Source organism: Scophthalmus maximus, chromosome 11 (genome assembly GCF_022379125.1).
Source record: "Scophthalmus maximus strain ysfricsl-2021 chromosome 11, ASM2237912v1, whole genome shotgun sequence".
Taxonomy (NCBI): domain Eukaryota; kingdom Metazoa; phylum Chordata; class Actinopteri; order Pleuronectiformes; family Scophthalmidae; genus Scophthalmus; species Scophthalmus maximus.
In genome coordinates, this window is record NC_061525.1 from 8,538,415 (window position 1) to 8,559,003 (window position 20,589).

The following is a 20,589-nucleotide window of genomic DNA, read 5'->3' on the forward strand; positions in this document are numbered from 1 at the left end:
TGCATTGAGTGGGTGTGGTTTAAAACCTGAACTCCATCATTTTAAAACAATGTCAATTGCTGAGTTCATTGAATGTTGATGATACTTGACAAGATTTTAATAAATTACAAGATAAATTCTATTCATCAACTCAAAGTAATTCTGGTCAATGTATTGTTTTACATATATCCAGTTTCAACTGGAGCTGCAACACATAATCCCTCTGTGCTGGCACACAAATCAAGGTTTCTGTCTCTGTGAGCAATTAACTGCTTGATGTTGTTGCACTCTTGTAAGGGCGCCACGTTACCGAGAGATTTTAATGAAGTACGATGTGTAATGCTGAGGCCAAAAGCCTCTAACAGTGCAAAAGCAATTGTTGGGGCACCAGGGCACTGTCAAAACTGCCTTCGTTATATTCTAACTAACCTGACTGATATGGTGGCAGTTGAGGACACCGGCGGACATTGAATCACTCATCCGTAACTGCAAACTGTGTCTTTGACTTCAGACTTTCATATGTTATTAAAAACTAGAAATGGTGGGCTTCCTGCGGAGGTGTGGTCGCCTACAGGCCAAAGGTTACATCTTTTAATCGGATTGCTGGCAGGTACCCCGCAGGCTTTCCTTCTCCTGATGAGTTTTTAAAACTGAGAGGCACTTAAAATGTATTCCCACCTTGCGGGCTGAACATTCATACTGCGCAAGAAAGAAGGAGAAATGAGAATTCACCTGGTGGGAGTCACTGTGTGACATCTGGACATTGTTATATCCACAGCAGGACAATTGATTATGGGATTTCAGACGCGATGATTACAAAACAAAGGTCTTAATTGTGTATTGCATGACCTTCTGCACTGGCACATATTTATTTTGGAAAACCCAGTTCTGCCCCTTACATTTTGAAATTCCATGATTTAATAATGAACTTGTCTTTGAATGATGCAGGCTTCTTACTGATTGTTTGATGTTGTGTTGTAAACCCCTTTTTAATATGAACTGTTTATCTGTAAACGTCAGAGTTTATTTGCTATTAAATTATCAAATCAATAACTTTGATTAATTGAGTCGTAAATTAATGTGCAAACACATTTATAAAGGTCTGTTTTTTGGTTGAACAATTAGTTATAAATTAATGAAATGTCACCTTGTTATTTCCATGCCTCCCTTGGCCCTCCATCATCTGTAGCAGCCAACAAAAAGCACAGTAAAAGCAGTTTCATTCTAGACAATAAGAATGATGACATCGGCTGCCAAACATTTCCATTAAACCTAAGCATTTTAATCTTGCGTGAAGCTAATTACTCTCCTGGTGTATTGTGTTTTTATCCCCCTCAACAGTTTGAGTTCCCCCGTTTCTGCTGAGCAGAATGAATTCCTCCTTCTGCTCTGTTTGATCTAAAGTTGGGAACCAAGTCAGCAACAATCTCCTCTCGCTCAAACAGAGAGCATTCACTAGATGCTCGTGAAACGAAAAAAGCTGCGCACGCCGCACATGTGGGGACAATGATGCCCTCTCTTGTTGAGCGTGTTACACTACTATCGTTATGTTATTATCAAGATTTATAAGAACCTAGCACATTTTGTTGGAGCCAGTTTGACATAATGACATTTACGGCCACAGAGTGACAGCGTCTGTGTGGCTGCCTATTGTTCCAGGATTCTGGGGAATGTCTCAAATATTTCCCCCTATTTGAGACTTAAGTCCCCCTGCCAAGCTGTAATTGACTTAATCTTCCCATTAGCCCCCAGTCGCCAAAGTCAGCTGTCATCTGTTAGAGTTAAGTGCTGTAACAAGGTGCTTTTCATGCGTCAGGATGGATGTGAGTTTTAACTGTGAGACTTAGGGCTGATTTTTAACCCCCTAGCGCCCAACACACACACACACACACACACACACACACACACACACACACACACACACACACACACACACACACACACACACACACACACACACACACACACACACACACACACACACACACACACACACACACACACACACACACACACACACACACACACACACACACACACACAGCAATAATAAGCCCCAGCACACAAACTGACACACTCTTGCTCATTTTTGTCAGGTGATGGGATGTTGCTGATCTCATGGAGTTTCAGTAAATATGGCCCTGCAGACAGAGATAAACAGAACCTATAACCTCCACGCATCACCACCTCTCCACAGACACAGATGACAAATCCCTGCAGTGTGTGGAAACAGCCCTAATCATGCCTATGCGGCATTTTTTACTTCTTTTTTTTAGTTTACAGAAAGCAAGCGATCCAGACCCTTTGAATTATACCATATACTTCTTCTATCCTTCTGCATTTCTTCTGCCACTGCCAGGACATGGTAACAACGCATTGTGCATCTTGTTGTAGTTTTTAGGGGATAAAGTATACACTATAGAGGTTTGCATCATAAATGTATTGTAGAATGACAACAGCTAAATGTCATAATCAGTCTCTATTGTGAATTGGTCATGAATTTGTAATTCCATACCTGATAGAATAATATGAATCTCGTGCTTTTGTTCTTTTATTTACATGAAACATCTTAACCTAAAGAAACAGAGAAGATACATGTCATAAATGTCAGTGACATCTGGCACCAAGTGGGAAAAGTGACCATTATTAAACAATAATGCCATACCTGTGGGTAAAAAATAGAAATAATTCAGATGTGTTCAGTTGAGTTCAGCTTGTAGAGAGAGCTGCACGCTGTAGCTGTGCTCGCTCAATTCTGAAAGACTGGCAGCTCTGATTAGTTCAAGACCTCATCTAATGACTTTGAATTTCTGCTGCCAGCCTGACTATTGCATCAGTGTTCATTTTTAGAAGCAGGGCTGCAACCTGGCTGATACACACTACATCTAATTGACGGAGAGCTGGACTGAAATGCCGAATGATTTGAGCACAGACCGACGACCTCGTGGGTAGTCTTTACAGGTCTTTACAGTTGTCCGGCAAAATTTAGAGCATTTAGATGCAAACATTTACAATGCACTTACATAGCGTATATACGGTATGCAAGCTATTTGTAAGGGGCTCAAGATAAATGAACTGAATTACACAGCAGCATTAAGCCCAGAAGAACAACAAAGCCAGTTTCAAATTGTGTACATGTTGATTTTCATTTAAATTGTCACACGGTCATTAACAGAATGTTAGCAACCACATGTTGAAATGGAAATGTTTGCATCTAAATGTGTTGCACTATTCCGTGGCTTAATAATGTACAAGCATTTTAACTCAACTGACAGAATAATCATTTATCATAGTGTCAGCAGGGCTTTGAAAAAACTTGTGATATCTCATATAAACATTCCCGAATTAATATAAAATTCATAGATCTGTTAATGTCTGCAGTAACTGCTGGCATCTGGTTAATCCAAAAACCTGATCTGAGGTGTCCCACTGAGAAAATTCACATATACTTTTTTGGGGGGTAAGTGCACTGCAGTTTTTATTATTCATCGTCCACAGGTTCAAGACATAATCTCCAAGAGCTGGCACAACAAAGTGAAAGTTATCACATACTTGAGATAAAGTGAGAGCCGTAATCAACATGCCGGGAAATGGGTCAGAGGACCTCGCTGGCAACGGCAAACATCATTAACAAACATTTGACCCAGATTTTCAATGTCTCACTGAACATAAACCTTTGTAGGCGGTTTATATGATTCTCAAACAGCTTCCCCGTTATTGGGTTGAGTGGGTTGGTTTTTTTTTCCCTAACAGGGGGAAGTCAGGAGCTGCCACCAACGAGTTGGTGGGACGGACAGAAAGACAGAGAGACAGTAACGAGGAGTGCCATTAGTTGTCTCGTGTCCTTAAAAATCTGTGCTCCAGATGAGACTCCTCCGGATTTTTGGCAGAGCAGGAAATCTCTCTCTGCCCTCTGGTGGCAGGTGAGTTCAGTGACTCAATCACAGCGACATTATTTAAGACTACATCACGTTGCTGCTGTGTTTGAAAATATCACTGGTGTAAACGTAAGAAGACAAGGCGTAGTTGTTGTTGTTCAAGGCCTTAGAATAGTAATTGAAAAAACCTGTAGAGATGTGGATGGTATTTTGTTTGCGTTTGGTTCAGGGATCGTGTCTGTAGAACTGGTGCGATTGTGGTTTCACCAACACGTCCAGTTCTGAAAGGCTACACACATATAAAGCTTTGCCACAAAGGCCCAAATACCAAAGGTACAAAAGTTAGGAACTAAAGTTTTTACATGACAGTGTAAGACGATAGGCAAAAGGCATAAAAAATAAATAATAAAAGCTGAGGATACAGTGTGAACTTACTCATTCAAATCATTTTAAAAATGATTTTGATTATTCATTTAGACTTAGACTTCAATATGGTTTCAATGTGGAAATCAACTTGTTTGACTTATGTCACTGTTCCAAACAAACTATTAGCCTCTATAAATGTTTTATTGGAAGAAACAGGAAGCCTCTATGAATTATAAATGTCTAAGTGTTTACAAATTTGCATTTGCGGTGAAGCTGCAACTTCATCTTTCTTGTTTCCCCTCAAGTCCTCAATTTGTGTGAATTATAGCCTTTCACAACGCTGCATTCACAAAACTATAAAGGTTTTCCCGTTCTAATAACGTGCCTCACTTGTTTTTGTCATCACCTTCTGAGAAATGAATCTTAAAAATGCGGGACTGAAAATAACTGGGTGGTGTTTTAAAAGAAATGCTGAACAAATCACTGTGCATGAGCACAAATACCTTAACTGCTCTCCCAAAAAGCTCACAGGGTTTGTGGAGGCTGCAGCTGTAACATACATTTATTTGATATCCCACACTTTGCCTTACTGAACAGATTTAGCAGTTATCACTTTCTTCACGCCCTCAGTACTGCGCCGAAGCTTTAGTGTTGTCCCCGAGTTGTGAGTCACTTTGGACAAAAAAGCATCGTAGAAGCATAAAAGTTATACTTGTAATATGCGTGTAAATGATCGGCCGAGTCCGGGGAGATTGCTGTTCACTTGTTCCGTCCACATGAAGGGAGAAACAGAATAAGTCAGGTACTGAGATGGACTCTCTCATATCTCGCCTCACGCCAACCAATAACAAAAGAAAGGTTTATTCCACTGCAGAGTGCAGTTAGAACCGTGAAGTCTTATTACACAATATTTCATTTTGGCAATAAAGTACTTGAAACTAAGAATCCCAACATCTCTCTCTGGGTGCCAGTTGAAACGCTCAACGTTGACAGGGTTTGCCACCAAAGGCTCTCTTTTGAAGGGTCTAAAGTGTGACTGACGGCCAGTCCTGACACTACCTCAGCTGGTAGCAGTCAACTATGGTCTCCTCCTCTCGCCCGGCTCTTTTAATTTGTTTGCCATGTCATCACATTTCCCTCAGAAAAATACTCTTCTCCACAAATGTTGCATATAGCATCCCTAAACATTGGTACTTGAGTGTATAGTTTTTTTTCAAACTCTTAAGATAGAACTCACATCTGATTGCCACTTGATATTGAGCTACAGTGTGTATCTGGTGATTAAGTTGCGGACCACAACAAAACTGGTTTGCAACTATTAGTTATGGACAATATATTACATTTCTGTTAATAAGTTCTTCTAAATATTACACACTGTGAGTGTGTGTGTGGGAAGTCTGACCGGAGCGGCCTTTAGAACTTTTGGAGGAAGACTCAGAAGCTGTGTTGATGTGTCACAAGAGCGATTATTTACAAAATGGTGGTCCCATGTTACACGTGTAACCCAAAAATATTTACAAACCAACGAAAGAAAATTACAGTTAAGTCAGCTCAACTGAACAAAACACAATAAAACAAGATATATTACCTGAACGTGTACATGGCTACACACTGACGTATCCTCTCCCCTTAAAGAGACAAAGGCAACTAGTTAAGTGGCCCCTTTCCCTTTACAGGTGCCAACCAGGCCTGTTCCATCCTTTTGACCACGCCTCCTCTGGATGCAGGGAAATGGAGATTAATATTATTATTCAAGTTTTAAAGGTGTTTTGTAGCACTCTGTACAAAATATACAATGAACAATTATCTTTTCAGAATACATCAAACAAATGAAGTGATTAATACGTTTCAAACCCACCACACCTCCCCTCACAAATGGTTTCTCCCAGTGACACCTAGGGTATGAATACAGGAAGTGTTCTATTCCCTCCCTTTTTTTTGTTCCCTGGAACACATGGTGGGTACGGTGAGTATCAAACAAAAGAACAGAGTAATTTATGAAAAACTGAACAAAGAAAACACTAACTAAGCTCAACCATACTTGTCTGCTTTTGTTTAGTGATGATATGTGAAGTGTTACCTATGATAATGCAGACCCAAACAAGCCCGGGCAAGTGGGTTCCTTCAAACTATGACTTAAGAGAGATATTATCGTGAGACAAATAATCATCATACAAGCATTGCTAATTTTTTGTGTGCAATATGGCACCTGAGAAGCGGAACAAGTGGCCACTTTATCACAGTATTGTTTATGCTGGTCTCTTTTTGCAGTAACCCCCCCCCCCCCCCCCCCCCCCGCGCTCATTCAGGGAGATCACAACCAAACAGCATGCAAAAAAACATGAAACTGTGATTTGTGGTTGCTGAGCTGTTTTCAACATCATCAGTAACATACTGCTATTTTTTTCTTTGTTTTGTCGATGTATGTGGGGAAAAAAGACGAGTCTGTCTGGAGTTCTCTTAGCAACTGAGATGTTAGGGTTAGGGTCACAGAGCTAGTCCGGAACTCCCGCTATTCCACTTTGAGAACTCATTGGGAACAATATTAGAGGTAAAGTCATTTCACATCTTCCATGTTCTTGTCAGGACTAAATTGTTAAATTATATCTCATAACCAAAAACAGTCCAATAAAACAAGATTCGGAGGGATGGTGAAGGTTCAGCTGTTAGTCTGGGGTTGTTGGATTGCAGGACGGTCCGTTTGATTACAAAATGGAAAAGAGATGAGTGTGGAAAATAACTGATCCAATTGTTTTGTTTTTCGTGAGATCTCTTTCATTACTTCAGGGCAATATGTGTTTTCTTCTCAGTTATCACCTCTGTGTGTTTTTACCTTTTCTGTACTAAAGTGGTGTTTATGTCTTGATGTTCCTAACAAACATCACATGATATCTGTATTTAAGTTATCTGGAGCGTACTACAGCACCGATGCTAGTAACTGTACTGCTTCCTGACTTTGACCTACACAAAGTCCTGTGTCTTCTGCGTCATGATTTTTTTATTATCAGATCTGTCACTCCACATTTTCTGCAGCACTCCAGATAGTTGGAGCTTATTGGACTTTTGACTGTATACAAAGATGGATGACGTGTCGCCGTTTCCTCCATGGTACAAATGTGAAGCCAACATCTTGTGCCATTAGAGCCAGAGTCGGGGTCAAGTGATCATGGAGTGGAGCCGCAGTTTTGAAGTCCAGCCAATACACGCACCCATAATTGTGGTTTCACTGCATTTCTATAGCGTCAAAAAAATGTAAATTGAAACCAAACTTATAAGAAACATAAACATTTGAACATGCATCAGTGTGTGTTCTATAAAGCTCTGACAATGTAATTCCATAACCATTTGGAATTCATAGTCAAGACCACTGAAAGTCTGCACCCAACTTTGGTGCTTGCAGCTCAGTGTTTTGGTTTTTCAGCCAATCCTGTCTCAACAAACCTAAACTTTTTTCAAACTTTTTTCTCAGAAATGTAGAGGGAAGAATTGTTCACCAGTCGCGTTGACTGGTGAGGGATAAATGATCTAACTGTTATATCAGTCCTGCCCTTGAGAGCTAAGGAGAGGCGGGTGATCAGACGATGGTTGCAGTAAATATTCAATTCACAAGAAATACATGAATTACCCAGGGTAGTTTGAGGATGACCTTAAATTGCTTTTTGCACTGTATTGTATTTTTTTGTCAGGGTTCTTTTTCACCCCTAGTAGATGTTATTTGTGTAATGCAACTTTTATACAAGAATCTATCAATTTATTTAGATTTGGGGATCACATTTATGTAAATGTCACAATGCATATGAATGAATAAACCATCGTGAGAACATGTTGCTTGTGCATGCGAATCAATTCCTTGAGTCTATAAAATGAATTCAGTACTTTCCACTATGACATCAAAAAGTAGAAATCTGCCAAATTATTTTTGCCATTTCAAACATATATTGTATCCTCCTTACAGTGTAGGCTAAATGAATAAACAGCCCACGTTAATGACTATTTACCATTAAGATTTCAACACGCTCACAATTTCAAAGTCCGTGAGTGATGAGTCAGAGAAAAAACCCAACCCAGTTTCATGACTGCCATGGAAATATTTATAATTGCCCCCTTTGGTTTCCTTCTAGAGGAAACTGCCCCTGCACTTCTCATTGATTCTGTTGCATGGGTAAAGGGGCGCGGTTGTGACTGAAGATGCGTTGTTTCTGATAAAAGAGTTTGGAGCGCGCAGTTTCCATCATCCGTCCGTCCGTCCGTCCATCATCCGTCCATCCATCCATCCCGTCCACCTGCTCCGAAAAAGGGCGCATTTTGAAAGGAGAAACGTGCCCCCCCCCGTGGACCAGGGAGCGAAAGTGGGAGGGCAGGGGATCGAATGACTGGCCATTAAGTCGCAGCGTCTTCAGTGGAGACTTCAGTGATACGATGAGGAAACAACCGCGCAACTTTGCCTCCGGACTCGCGCAGCCCCTGGTCTTCATCCGAGCGCTTCATGAGTGAATCAAACGGTGGAAAGCAACAGGAGGAAGGTAAAGTTTCTTTTCTTCTTATCGCTTTGATTATGGAATATTACAAGCTGCCTCTTGTTGTCATCTGAGCTGCTGACCTGTCATGTCTGATCATATTTATGATAATGTTAACTTTTATAGATAGGCTATTCACAAGACTGTGTGCATGCATGTGTTTTCACAATGTTCTGAATGAAACCATTAAATATACATCTTTCCTTATATGAAACTTTGCAAACTAAAATATAAATTATTTTTGCATTGTTCAAATGGGTGACTACACCAATAACAACACCACTAACTGCCTGATGAAACTTTCAAAACCCCATAAGTACAGTTTACCACTGCGTGTGACCTATCTATCAACTGACCTCATATTTTTGTATATTCTCTTGTCCTTTGACTCAAGTAGACACTGGGATACTGCAGCGGCGATGGCACAGCTGTATTACGGCAAAACGGACAACTCCTCGTACAGGGACCGCATTCCCCTGCGGATCGTGCGGTCCGAGTCTGAGCTCTCGGCCCTGGAGAGGGCCTACCTGGGGGCCGTCGAGAAGGGGGACTATGCCAGCGTGAAGCAGGCCCTGGAGGAGGCGGAGATCTACTTCAGAATCAACATCAACTGCATCGACCCCCTGGGCCGCACGGCCCTGCTCATTGCCATCGAAAATGAGAACCTGGAGATCATTGAGCTGCTCCTCAGTTATAATGTGTACGTGGGCGATGCCCTGCTCTACGCCATCCGCAAAGAAGTGGTGGGAGCCGTGGAGTTGCTGCTCAACCACAAGAAGCGTGGGGACAAACAGGTACATCCCGGATAATGTTTACATTTGTTTACACAGGTGTATGAAAACTTTTATTTTACTAAATTAACAATGTAGAGAAGAGTTATGATCACATTTTAGTTAAAAAGGTTATGGAATTTTCTTAATTCAGGTCGGGCTTCAGTTTCCAGAAGCATTCATCACTGAACATGTTTGAGTTGTGGCACCTCGTTGTCAGCTATGAATTCTGGTCAGACTTATAAAAAGTATTTTCCTTTCGACTATCCTATTGATACAGAAATACATAATAAGCACTTGTGTCAATACATGCGCAGAAAAATAAAGGCAGTGGGAACAAGTATGTGGTGCCTTTAATCTGCATCTATGAGAAACATTTATCAACTGTCCTGTTTAGCAGCAGGTGAATAACTGTGACATCTTCCTTAAGTTTATTGTGCTACATATACGTTTGTTTTCATAAATGACTTCCTCTAGTGAAATTACCCGCTGGTCATATGTCTTGTTATTTTGATCGTCTCCCTGCGTTACAACGACGACCTGCTCTAATCTACTCTAAAACACTAGATTTGATATTCTGGGAACATGCCTGCCTTTCAACAACACTGGCACTTTTAAGATACTGGGCTGGCACAATAAGACAGATGTGTTGATTTAAATTAAAGCCATTCAGCCATGTGTGTTCTTTATTCTGAATCTGATACGGCTAATGGATATAGATAATCACTGGTTTTCTGTCTCTTAGTTTTAAGGCATGGCTGTGTTTATGCTAAACGCAACTCTTGTGTCCGCTGGAAAAGTTGCAGCTCTGACGCTCTCTGATGTCCTGCTGTGGGTCTTTTTGCCACAGCTTTTACAACTAGGCGCCGCGCTCCACAGGTTGTGTGTCAGGCGGTTTGATGAAGTCCCTGCGTTCGACTTCTTAGCATCTTTGTAAAAACATTTCTCCCCGCCGGGCCTCCCTGTAATGGACTTGGTGTATTCTGTGAGGAGGAGGAAAAAGACAAAAAGGGTGTAGTTGCGTCCAACCGGGGAAGATACAGTATTTATGAGGCCAGCTGAACCACAATCCATTAGCTGTGCGCTTGCTGTTAGACGAGATGGTCAGAGACCCAATAATGAAATTAGACCCGTTCAAAATAGTTGATTCAGTTGCTGTGAAGGGTTTGAAAAGGCAGTGTATAATGTAACTGTTCCTGTGTTTGATCCTCCCTTGGCCTCCCGAATAGGTCCCGCCAATTCTGCTGGACAAACAGTTCTCAGGCTTCACGCCGGACATCACTCCAATCATCCTCGCGGCCCACACCAACAACTATGAGATCATCAAACTGCTCGTGCAGCGAGGTGTCTCCATACCCCAGCCACACGCCGTACGTTGCAACTGCGTGGAGTGCTCGTCCAGCTCAGACGTCGACGGCCTGCGCCACTCGCGCTCCCGCCTCAACATCTACAAGGCCCTCGCCAGCCCGTCTCTCATCGCCCTGTCCAGTGAGGATCCGTTCCTCACGGCTTTCCAGCTCAGCTGGGAGCTGGGGGAGCTCAGCATGGTGGAGAACGAGTTCAAGTCAGAGTATGAGGAGCTGTCACGAATGTGTAAACAATTTGCAAAAGACCTGTTGGACCAGACCCGGAGCTCTAGAGAGTTGGAAATAATCCTCAACTACCGTGACGACATCAATCCACTGCTGGATGAGAATGCGAATGATCTGGCACGACTGAAGCTGGCTATCAAATATTGCCAGAAAGAGGTAAGCTCTCTGTTGATTATGACCATCTTTGGTAAAAAAAAGGGGGGGGGGGGGGGGGGGGAATAAATAAAAGTACAAATTCCTGTACTTTTATTTATTTATTTATTTAGAATTTGTCTTGGTAACACAGATATACATTGAGACAAGTGGAGACAGCGCCACAAGGAACAAGTACTACATTCTCCGAACAACACGGACTAGATAACAAGAACAGTGCCAAGATGAGCTGTAAATGGCCTGAAATGGGTGGAGACGTCCTTTGGGAGTTTGGAGCAACATGTAATTGCCAGACTGTCTCTTAGGAAATCCATTACAGAGGCCCTTTCAGACAGACCCATGGAAATTGGACAACTGGAGATAATGATCTCCTAAGCGATGAACATTTCCCCGAAATACAAACCCTAATATTTTAATTAGGGAGGGAACCTTTTACTGTCTTTTAACATATTCTGGATTATCTGCATCCAGGATGCAACACCAGCTTCCTTGTGATTTGCGGTGAAATAGAGCCTGTGGCAGGGATACCAGTAAGATACATAAGATAATACAAATGTAGTGTTATTTCATGAAGTTTTATAATAATTACCCGTAAATGCATACAGATGACAAAGATGTTTGCTCAATAGAGCAGCAGGCGACGACATTAAATATATAAGTAGGCAGAAAATGTATGCCTTTTGTCACAGTCTGCCCGAAAAATTCAGATATCTTCTAAATCGAGGTCTGCTTTGTTTGTTTCGTTGTTTTCTGCACAATACAGTATAAAGTGCAAACTGTGTTTCATCTAGTGTAGCCTATTTTATTTTTTCCACTATATGAATTCAAAGAGTCTGTGTGTAGGGTTTGGCCTTTTCTGTTGTTTTTTGAGGAGACAGTTGGTAATGTGATAGTGAACGATCAGTGGGACTGTTAACAGCTCCATGTGCCACAGCTGGTCTCCATGGCAGAAAGGTTTTAGATGAACTCCCGGGGCTCAGTGGCTGTTGGGTTGATCACAGATTGGTGATTTGTTTTTATTCAGCCAATTTCAGGCCACTTTTTGCTTTAAACTTCTATACATTACGACTGCTACTGCTGTGTATGTTTTAAGCAGCGATAGACAATATTGAACACTGACGGCTCTGAATAGCAGTGAGATTCCATTGTTTTGGACTCCAGTGTAAAATTTGAACAGAAAACTGGAAAGCCTTGGATTTCTCTGCTCCCCTTAATTTTGATATTGAGCCACTTTTACGTATTTTTCAAGACTTTTTTAAGCCTTAAGATTGAACATTACTTGAGACTTGGAAACAGAAATGTGATTAGTTTTTAAAATGTCAGTTATACATTTGATAATTTCAGGTATAGCTGTGACACTCATCAGGCATAATTGATTATTTGGCCTGTATACACTGTAACGTGGACTGAGGCTGAATTAAGAAGAATAAACTTCATAAATCAATGACCCCCCCCCCCAATTTGGGCTCATCTTTTGAGGAATGGTAACACTTACCTCACTGCAGCTCACTGAAGGTATGTATCATATGTGCTAATTCCTGGTGTTTGGGTGAGCAAAAAATTTGCCCCAAAAATCTTATAACCCCCTTTTTTTTTTTACAAATATGTTATTTCAAAACATCTAAATGATCTGTTCTCAGTTTTATTTTTGTCTTTTAATTGTAAAACCCGCAATTAAGAAAAGTTTAAAGGGAAAATGATGACCTCTTTGAAAAAACTACTGTTGTGTCACTGTGAGAATTCTGATTCAGAGAACGTAAACAGAAATAAAAAAATATATACAGTGTATAGTTATTATTTTAAGATATTGAGAGGATTTATAACTTCCGATCTGAAATGAATCGACTGTGCACCAAACCCCCCAACTGAAGCCCATCAAAATTCAAACAGAGTTGTTGTTTTTTTGCAACCACTATGTTTTAAGCAATACTGCAAACATTGGGAAGTAGTTAATAGTAACATGGGACTGTTTGTTGTTTGCCCTGCGCTTCACTTAGAACGCTGACGTGGCCAGGGAGCAGTTGCATTGGGGGGGGGGGGTATTTTTCATTTGTCCACTAATGCCAACAACCAGACAAATAACACACTTCCTTACGCTTTGGTTTGCCATTTTGGATTTCTGTAAAGAAATGGCACCAAAGTGGTGCAGTTTAATTGATTGGATAGACCACCAGCACTTACTGGAAGTCCACATTGATAATGGCAAAAAGCTCTCACTCAGTGTTCTCCTGCTTTGTTCTGAACTCATGCTGCTGGGTTATCCTACCTCAGACATGTTCTTTGTTTGCAGATGTTTTCTTGGAGCTGCAAGTCTTGTCAAATTACTATTTGCTTCCTGAGTAGAAGGTTGTTTATATAGAAATACAAACTGACAGCTACCAAGAGAGTGCAGCAAAGCCTCCAATTATTTCCTTTGGCATTGATAAATCCATATTCAAATGTACTGATTGAATGCTTTTAATTAGCACTGTACAACATATTATCACTTAACCTTTGCACAGGATTAATATTGAAGTCTATGGGTGTGATATGTAGATGAGGCGATTTCTTACCTTCCAAAATGTCCTCAGACAAAATGTGCCTCAACATCACTCGAGGACAAATCAGAAACATTATCAGTGTCAAATTCTGCTTTGGTAGATGACCTCATCAACCACAATTTAATGCTACATGGTAATGGGGATCCATTTGGAGAGAATGTGGTTAAGCTCAAATTGACTTCCATCAACAGATGTTTATATTAAATCCCAAGGGGCAGGGAACATGTGTATGGGAAAGAGATTCGACAATCATTTCTTAACAGAGGAATATATAACACTTCTTTAACGTCTGACTTCAAATGTCTTGAATGATTCCTGCTCGGTGGGTGAAGTACGTGGAAGCATGTTTTTTTTTTTCCTCCCCTCAATGCTGCCCTGCTGTGGATTAGCGGCAGGGGGCAGCTATAGGGAGTTTTGGTCATCTTTACGTCACGTCTAAGGCACTTTGAGACTGCAGGGAAAAACAATGCATGTTCCATCTGTGTGTAATGGAGGGCTGTTTTAGTCCAGACACGCCCTAAATGTCTGCTCTTAGGCAAATGTTTGGACACAAAATCAACTTTGCACCTCTTAAACTTCCTTTGTGACTTTCTTCCTCTCAGTTTGTCGCTCAGCCCAACTGTCAGCAGCTGCTGGCGTCTCGGTGGTATGATGAGTTCCCAGGCTGGAGGAGGCGTCACTGGGCAGCAAAGCTCATCACGTGCATCTTCATCGGCCTCCTGTTTCCACTGCTGTGCATCTTCTACCTGATCGCTCCAAAGAGCCGCTATGGCTTATTCATCCGCAGGCCTTTCATCAAGTTCATCTGTCACACTGCTTCCTACCTGACCTTCCTCTTCCTGCTCTTCTTGGCCTCGCAGCACATATCCTCTGCGCAACCGGATTTTCAGGGTCCAGCACCCACCAGTGTGGAGTGGATGATCCTACCATGGGTGCTTGGTAACAATGATCACACACAAGCAGAGACACCAACAGACGGCTGTTACCATGCATTGTTGTCCATCTGTACACAGTAGTTCCATAAATTTGAGCAAAGCCAATCAGAGGTCCTTATCATGAACAAGTTGTTTCATGACCTTTGTTGACCACTTGTGTGTGTGTATGTGTTTGTCTGTCCCAGGCTTTATATGGACTGAGATCAAACAGATGTGGGATAATGGTTTCCAAGACTACATAGATGACTGGTGGAACCTAATGGACTTCATAATGAACGCCCTGTATCTTGCAACCATTTCTCTGAAGATCGTTGCCTATTCAAAGGTACGGAATATGTTAGACGGCAATGTATCTTACTGCTTATTAAACGATAAGAATACTCAGATCTACAGCATATATCAAAGATTGCAGCATTTTTAGACATATATTGACCAGATCGTTTAACTATAGCTTTAGTCCAATTCCTAGTTTACTTTTAAGAGGAAAATTCAAATTAGTGGGATCCCTGCAAAAGTAACTTTGCAACATCTAATTCTAATGGTTGTCAATGTATTCATCGTCCTCCTTGTTTTTTTTGTTTTTTTTACAGTACAGTGGGTACAAACTCAGAAAGGACTGGGAAATGTCGCACCCAACTTTGGTGGCAGAGGCATTGTTTGCAATCGCCAACATCTTCAGCTCGTTGCGCCTCATCTGCCTTTTTACTGCCAACTCCCATCTGGGGCCCTTACAGATCTCACTGGGTCGAATGCTCCTGGACATCCTCAAGTTCCTCTTCATCTACTGTCTTGTGCTTTTAGCCTTTGCCAACGGCCTCAACCAGCTGTACTTTTACTATGAAACAGATGAGCACCATGTTTGCCAGGGCATTCGCTGTGAACATCAAAACAACGCCTTCTCAACGCAAGTTCTTGAATATTTTTTTTCTTCCTGAGAAAATCTCCATTATTAGTAATAAATAAGATTTTTTATTCAGGGAGATGCGTTATGTGATTTATGGTTGTTTGCATTTCAGGCTGTTCGAGACACTGCAGTCATTATTTTGGTCTGTGTTTGGCCTGATTTCCCTCTATGTGACCAAGGTGGAACCGAAACATGAATTCACCGAGTTCGTGGGCAGCACCATGTTTGGCACATACAATGTGATCTCGCTGGTTGTGCTTCTGAACATGCTCATTGCAATGATGAACAACTCCTACCAGCACATAGCTGTGAGTTTGTAGCGTCACCACACTAATTTGTCTTGTGTTCCTCCGCGGAAGGTTTTGATAAATTGCGGTTTGTTTCCCTTTCCAGGATCACGCAGATATAGAGTGGAAATTTGCAAGAACAAAACTGTGGATGAGCTACTTCGAAGAAGGGGGAACTTTGCCGTCTCCATTTAATATAATACCCAGTCCAAAGTCAGTTTTTTATCTAGCTGGGTGGATAAAGGCATGTTTGTTTAGGACACCAAGCATAAAAAGGCTGGATAACTTTGAAACCCTGGGGGTAAGGAGTTTCCAGAGATCTGCTCTGATCTGTGTTGTTACCACTGTATTGCACACATTTATTTACAGGCCATAAAGCCTGAGAGCTAGTGAAGAAAGCAACGAAAGAATATTATTTAACCTACCATTAACTGACTTTTTTTTCCCCCTCTAACTGTAGAGACGTGCAGCCCATAACGTGCGATTTAACCATGAGTATCAGGTTGTTATCTCTTTTGAATTAAATAATTGTAGGTCATTTTTTGCGTTAAAAAGAATCTGTAGTTTGACCTTAAAAAATAATGTGTATTTTTTAAGGAGGCTTTGAGGAATCTTGTAAAGCGATATGTGGCTGCAATGATCCGAGATGCCAAGACCGCGGAAGGGTTGACCGAAGAGAATTTCAAGGTAGTATGGGAGTGTTCAACATTGTTGTTTTTCACCACTGTGTATTTTTTGCTGTTGTTCAATCTCTGGTTCTCAACGAATTGTAGGAGCTCAAGCAGGACATCTCCAGCTTCCGCTATGAAGTCCTGGGAATGATGAAGGGAAAATCTCTCGGAAGGGGAGCAAGTAAAGTTGCCAGCCTAACATTGGCATACCCTGGAAACCCATTCAAATACTCTTCCAAATTCCAAACTGATGATGCTGAAGAGAAGCTGTACGTGTTTGATGCCATCCCCACCACCACCACCCTACAGAGCAGAGCTTCCAACTGCTCCAACAGGATAACCAACGATGCAGCGGTTGAGTCCAGTACAGGGAGGACTCAGGGCGAGCTGTCCAAGGACGTCTCAGAGGCTGTGTCCCAGAAATGTAAAGACATATCACCGTCAGCGGAAGATTCATTGGGATCAGGTCGACAAAACAAAGAACAATTTGAAACTAAGAAATTCAATGTTGAGGTCTTAGAGCGAGTGGAGAGGAGCAAACAGGAGATCGAGCATTCTCGCAAAGAGCACCTTAATGAGGTGAAAATGGGCTGAGAAATTATTTAAAAAAAAAATCTATCTCCATGCAAGTGAGGGATGTTAAGTCAAGTCACGTTTATTTTTGGAGCACATTCAAAATAGAGTTTGAACACGCGAGGCTTCACCTAAACCCTTGTTACAAAGCTTTAGGGTTACATAGAACATACTGTAAGAGGGCCCTAATCCCTCAACCTCAACCAAGGGATAGCCAGGAGCTGCTCGTCAGAGGATCTGAGAGATCTGGGAGTAGAAAGGGGGAAGAGGAGCTCAGAGATGTATTGGGGGGGGGGGGGGGGGGGAGGTTAAGAACCTTCCTTAACTTGAGCTGGAGCAAATGCAGGGATGCAAGCACAAGTGAGATGCGGTCTCTCCTGATACCAGTTAGCAGTCTGGCCACAGCCTTCTGCAAACCAGACGGGAGATGTTACATGTGACATTTTTAAAGTTTCATTCTTTCGCCTTCCAGGTTTGAATCATTTATTGAAATAAATAATTTTCACAAGGTAAAGCAGTTAAACTGTATATTATATCTATCCTGTCATATACCCAATGCTTATTTCACATTATATCAAGTGCATTCATATCTGATTGATAGAAGAAATACAACTACACTGAGGGAGGATTGACCTTGGTGAGAGCTGACTTGGTTTTCAGGGAATTGTGACACTTGCAGGTCACCGATTCTTGATTTACCTTGAGTAATTCATTCCAAAGAGCAAAGACACCCTGTTGCCTGTCCTCTACTCCTGCACCTTGAACTATTGTTTTACAGTGATATGCAAAAAAAATGCTGAGTGTTGACTCTCTGCTCATAGACAAAATATTACTTCTCATACTCTGACAGTATCCAGTTCGTATTTGATCAATTATACAGGGAAAAACATTATCAAGATATTTTTATTTAATGTTTGACCTGATTTAAAATGTAACTTGGATACATCATCCAGCTGATCAACATGCAAGGCAGCACCTGGATAATTCATAGATGAGGAACTGTTTAAATGGTGGATCTTTAACTCAATCAATTTTATTGATTTATTTCTCAACCTCCAACTATTCTTGCATCTACTATACCTACAATGCCTTAAAGGCATAACGGCCCTCTGGCAATGTTCTGCAATTGTGCAAACGTGTCACATGTACTGACATTAATCATGATCTAATAAAAATCTATGCTAATTTATAGATGGTGTCGGCCTTTTGTTGTCTTATGTCTCATTTCAAAATAATGCAGAGTGACACTAGAAACTAACATTAAGGCAGAGAGTTCATGTGACTTATCAGGCGGGGAAACGAGTGGAACTTTAAGCAGGAATCGGCCTTTCTCTTTAATCACTTAACCGCTGCAATTTTCTATCTTCATCATGGTTGCTGAAGGAGCGATTTTAGTAAACAGTTTATGAGCCTCTCTTGCTGTTTAGAGAGCACTGGCTGCACGGTTTACAACAACATCCTCCCTCGGAGAGATTTCTCTCCTCCTTCTTTGGCTCGTCCGAGGAGAAGCATAACTCAATGGTCTTATTTGCAGAATAAATGCTTACTTGGTTTGATTACTCACATCTTGCCTGTCGAGTCAAGTGTCAACTGATTCTATATAAATGAACCAGTGCATCTGGAGCTGTTTTCATAAACAGCAGGCTCTCACACAACTTTCCACATCAGCGTCCCCCCCCCCCTTTTACACCATCATTTCTTCCAACTGAGGAGCAGTGAAAGAATCTAACTATGGTAAGTTTGGAGCTTAACCTCACGTGACATTCTACTTAAACCTGAAGTTCAGGAGGAGATTCAGGTTTTTACAAAACACTTTAAATATATTTAAATTAATTAAATTAATTAAATGTACTCTTGATGACTACATATTCATGCATCACAAGTAATATGACACTGAAAGCATCCATTCTGATCCATTCTGATCCAATGTAGTGGATAAATTGACTTTTTTATTAACCTTGCCCCAAAATAAGGGTCTGACGTTGCCTGTCACGGGGACAGATTCAGGTAATCTACCATCTCAGTTACTAAAATTGTGAGATTAACCGCTGCTACATTTGAATAGTTACCACTAATATAATGACATTTCCAGCTCTCTTTAATATTCTCGTGATTCTAATGGTTAGAAGCAAAAAGGAGCTTGTGTGAACGGTTTTCCTTTTAGGCATTAAGCACCCTCTAGCGATTTGTTAGTGTATAATGGACGAGTGCAGTGTTGTGGGCTTACAGTAATGAAGACGTGTGAACAACGGCGTCACTGTATCGACCGTGCACCCTGCTGCGTTACTTTTAAAGACTGAGCTTAGCTGAGTTTATCTGAATTACAGTAATTACTCTACTGCTGTGAGGATACTATTCATAGGAGTGGTGGCAGGTATCTGGTTTATTTGTGTTATACTATTGAAGTTACTCATGTAATATACTGTCCTTCCTTGCACAGATATTTCCACTTCGCACTTTCATAGCTTGATACTGCAAGCAACCAGGGGTGCCAGCTGAAGCCCTCAGGTTTCTGTTACCATAGCAGCCGATGGCAAGTCACACGATCTTTAGAAAGCCAATCACCGACTGTTTGGGATTTTGTAGCTTCATCTGCGGAGCCCAATTTAGATCGCTGGTGCATTTTTTCCTTTCATTTCAACTTAAAAGGAGCTCAGCAGCAAGATACAAAGGGAGGAATCCATACGTGGGATCAAAAGTTCCTTTATCCATTCAGTGGGCGAGTGTCGAGTGTTTAGTTTGAAAATCGTCTGCTTGCTGGAATCTTGAGATTGTAAAGTTTATGTATTCCAGTCTTAGGGATTGTTTTGGACAGATGAGAAAGATGGGAGATGGGAAAGATGAAAAGTCCGGGTAGAGATTTTATGCATTGGCACCTCTCTAAAAGCTGTGAACAATCAGGTTCATAAGAGGCTCGCTGCCTTGAAAGTGTCCCTGTTTCAATGAGCGTGTTATTTGCTTAATGATTCACTTTCTGAAATGTTACATTTTTCTTTTGTTCACAGTTGAAAATAAATATATTACACACTAACATGAGTGAGGCCTTTGGATTTTGACCCCACTGTGCTGCAGGATTGAGCTCTATTTCCACCCCCCCCCTTTTTTTTTTTTTTTTACAGTCCACTGGAGGACATAATTCTCCTGCTCACATCTGGAACATCTGGCGGACCTGTAGGTTGAACCATGTGTGGTAAATGACTGGTGAAAGTGATGCCACCTGGGTATGTTCTGAGTAACAACACCGACTGGTAAAGATTAATCTCGGTTCTACTTTAAAAACTTGTAGTGTTTAAATTGAACAAACAAAAACTACATATTATCTATATCAACCAGTGCCCTTACCCTCATTACAAAAGATGTTATGAGACATTAAAAAGTAGCATTAGCATTACACAAATTTGAATGCAGTGTACAGTTCTGGGAT

At 41.2% G+C, this 20,589-nt stretch overlaps 1 protein-coding gene across 2 annotated transcripts; it reads left to right on the top strand.

Moving 5' to 3' along the window:
* The first annotated feature begins 8,388 nt into the window (after positions 1–8,388).
* Positions 8,389–17,456, top strand: LOC118299785 (short transient receptor potential channel 4-like). Of its 2 annotated transcripts, none has more exons than XM_047335819.1 (11): positions 8,389–8,746; positions 9,135–9,534; positions 10,740–11,258; positions 14,398–14,734; positions 14,916–15,055; positions 15,321–15,634; positions 15,747–15,942; positions 16,028–16,222; positions 16,382–16,423; positions 16,519–16,608; positions 16,695–17,456. In XM_047335819.1, the coding sequence occupies exons 2-11, from the start codon at positions 9,160–9,162 to the stop codon at positions 17,184–17,186; spliced, it is 2,700 nt and encodes an 899-aa protein (XP_047191775.1). In that variant the 5' UTR covers positions 8,389–8,746; positions 9,135–9,159; the 3' UTR covers positions 17,187–17,456. The 2 variants fall into 2 exon arrangements, with proteins under 2 accessions (XP_047191775.1, XP_035479678.2); XM_035623785.2 differs by having other exon boundaries at positions 9,138–9,534.
* The last annotated feature ends 3,133 nt before the right edge of the window (positions 17,457–20,589 follow it).

What these genes read in the sequence shown, in the direction of transcription:
- LOC118299785 (XM_047335819.1), top strand. Translation starts at nt 9,160, where the DNA reads ATGGCACAGCTGTATTACGGCAAAACGGACAACTCCTCGTACAGGGAC. An exon ending in AGATCGTTGCCTATTCAAAG is followed by an intron (nt 15,056 to 15,320) that starts GTACGGAATATG and finishes TTTTTTTTACAG; the next exon opens with TACAGTGGGTACAAACTCAG. An exon ending in GATTTAACCATGAGTATCAG is followed by an intron (nt 16,424 to 16,518) that starts GTTGTTATCTCT and finishes GTATTTTTTAAG; the next exon opens with GAGGCTTTGAGGAATCTTGT.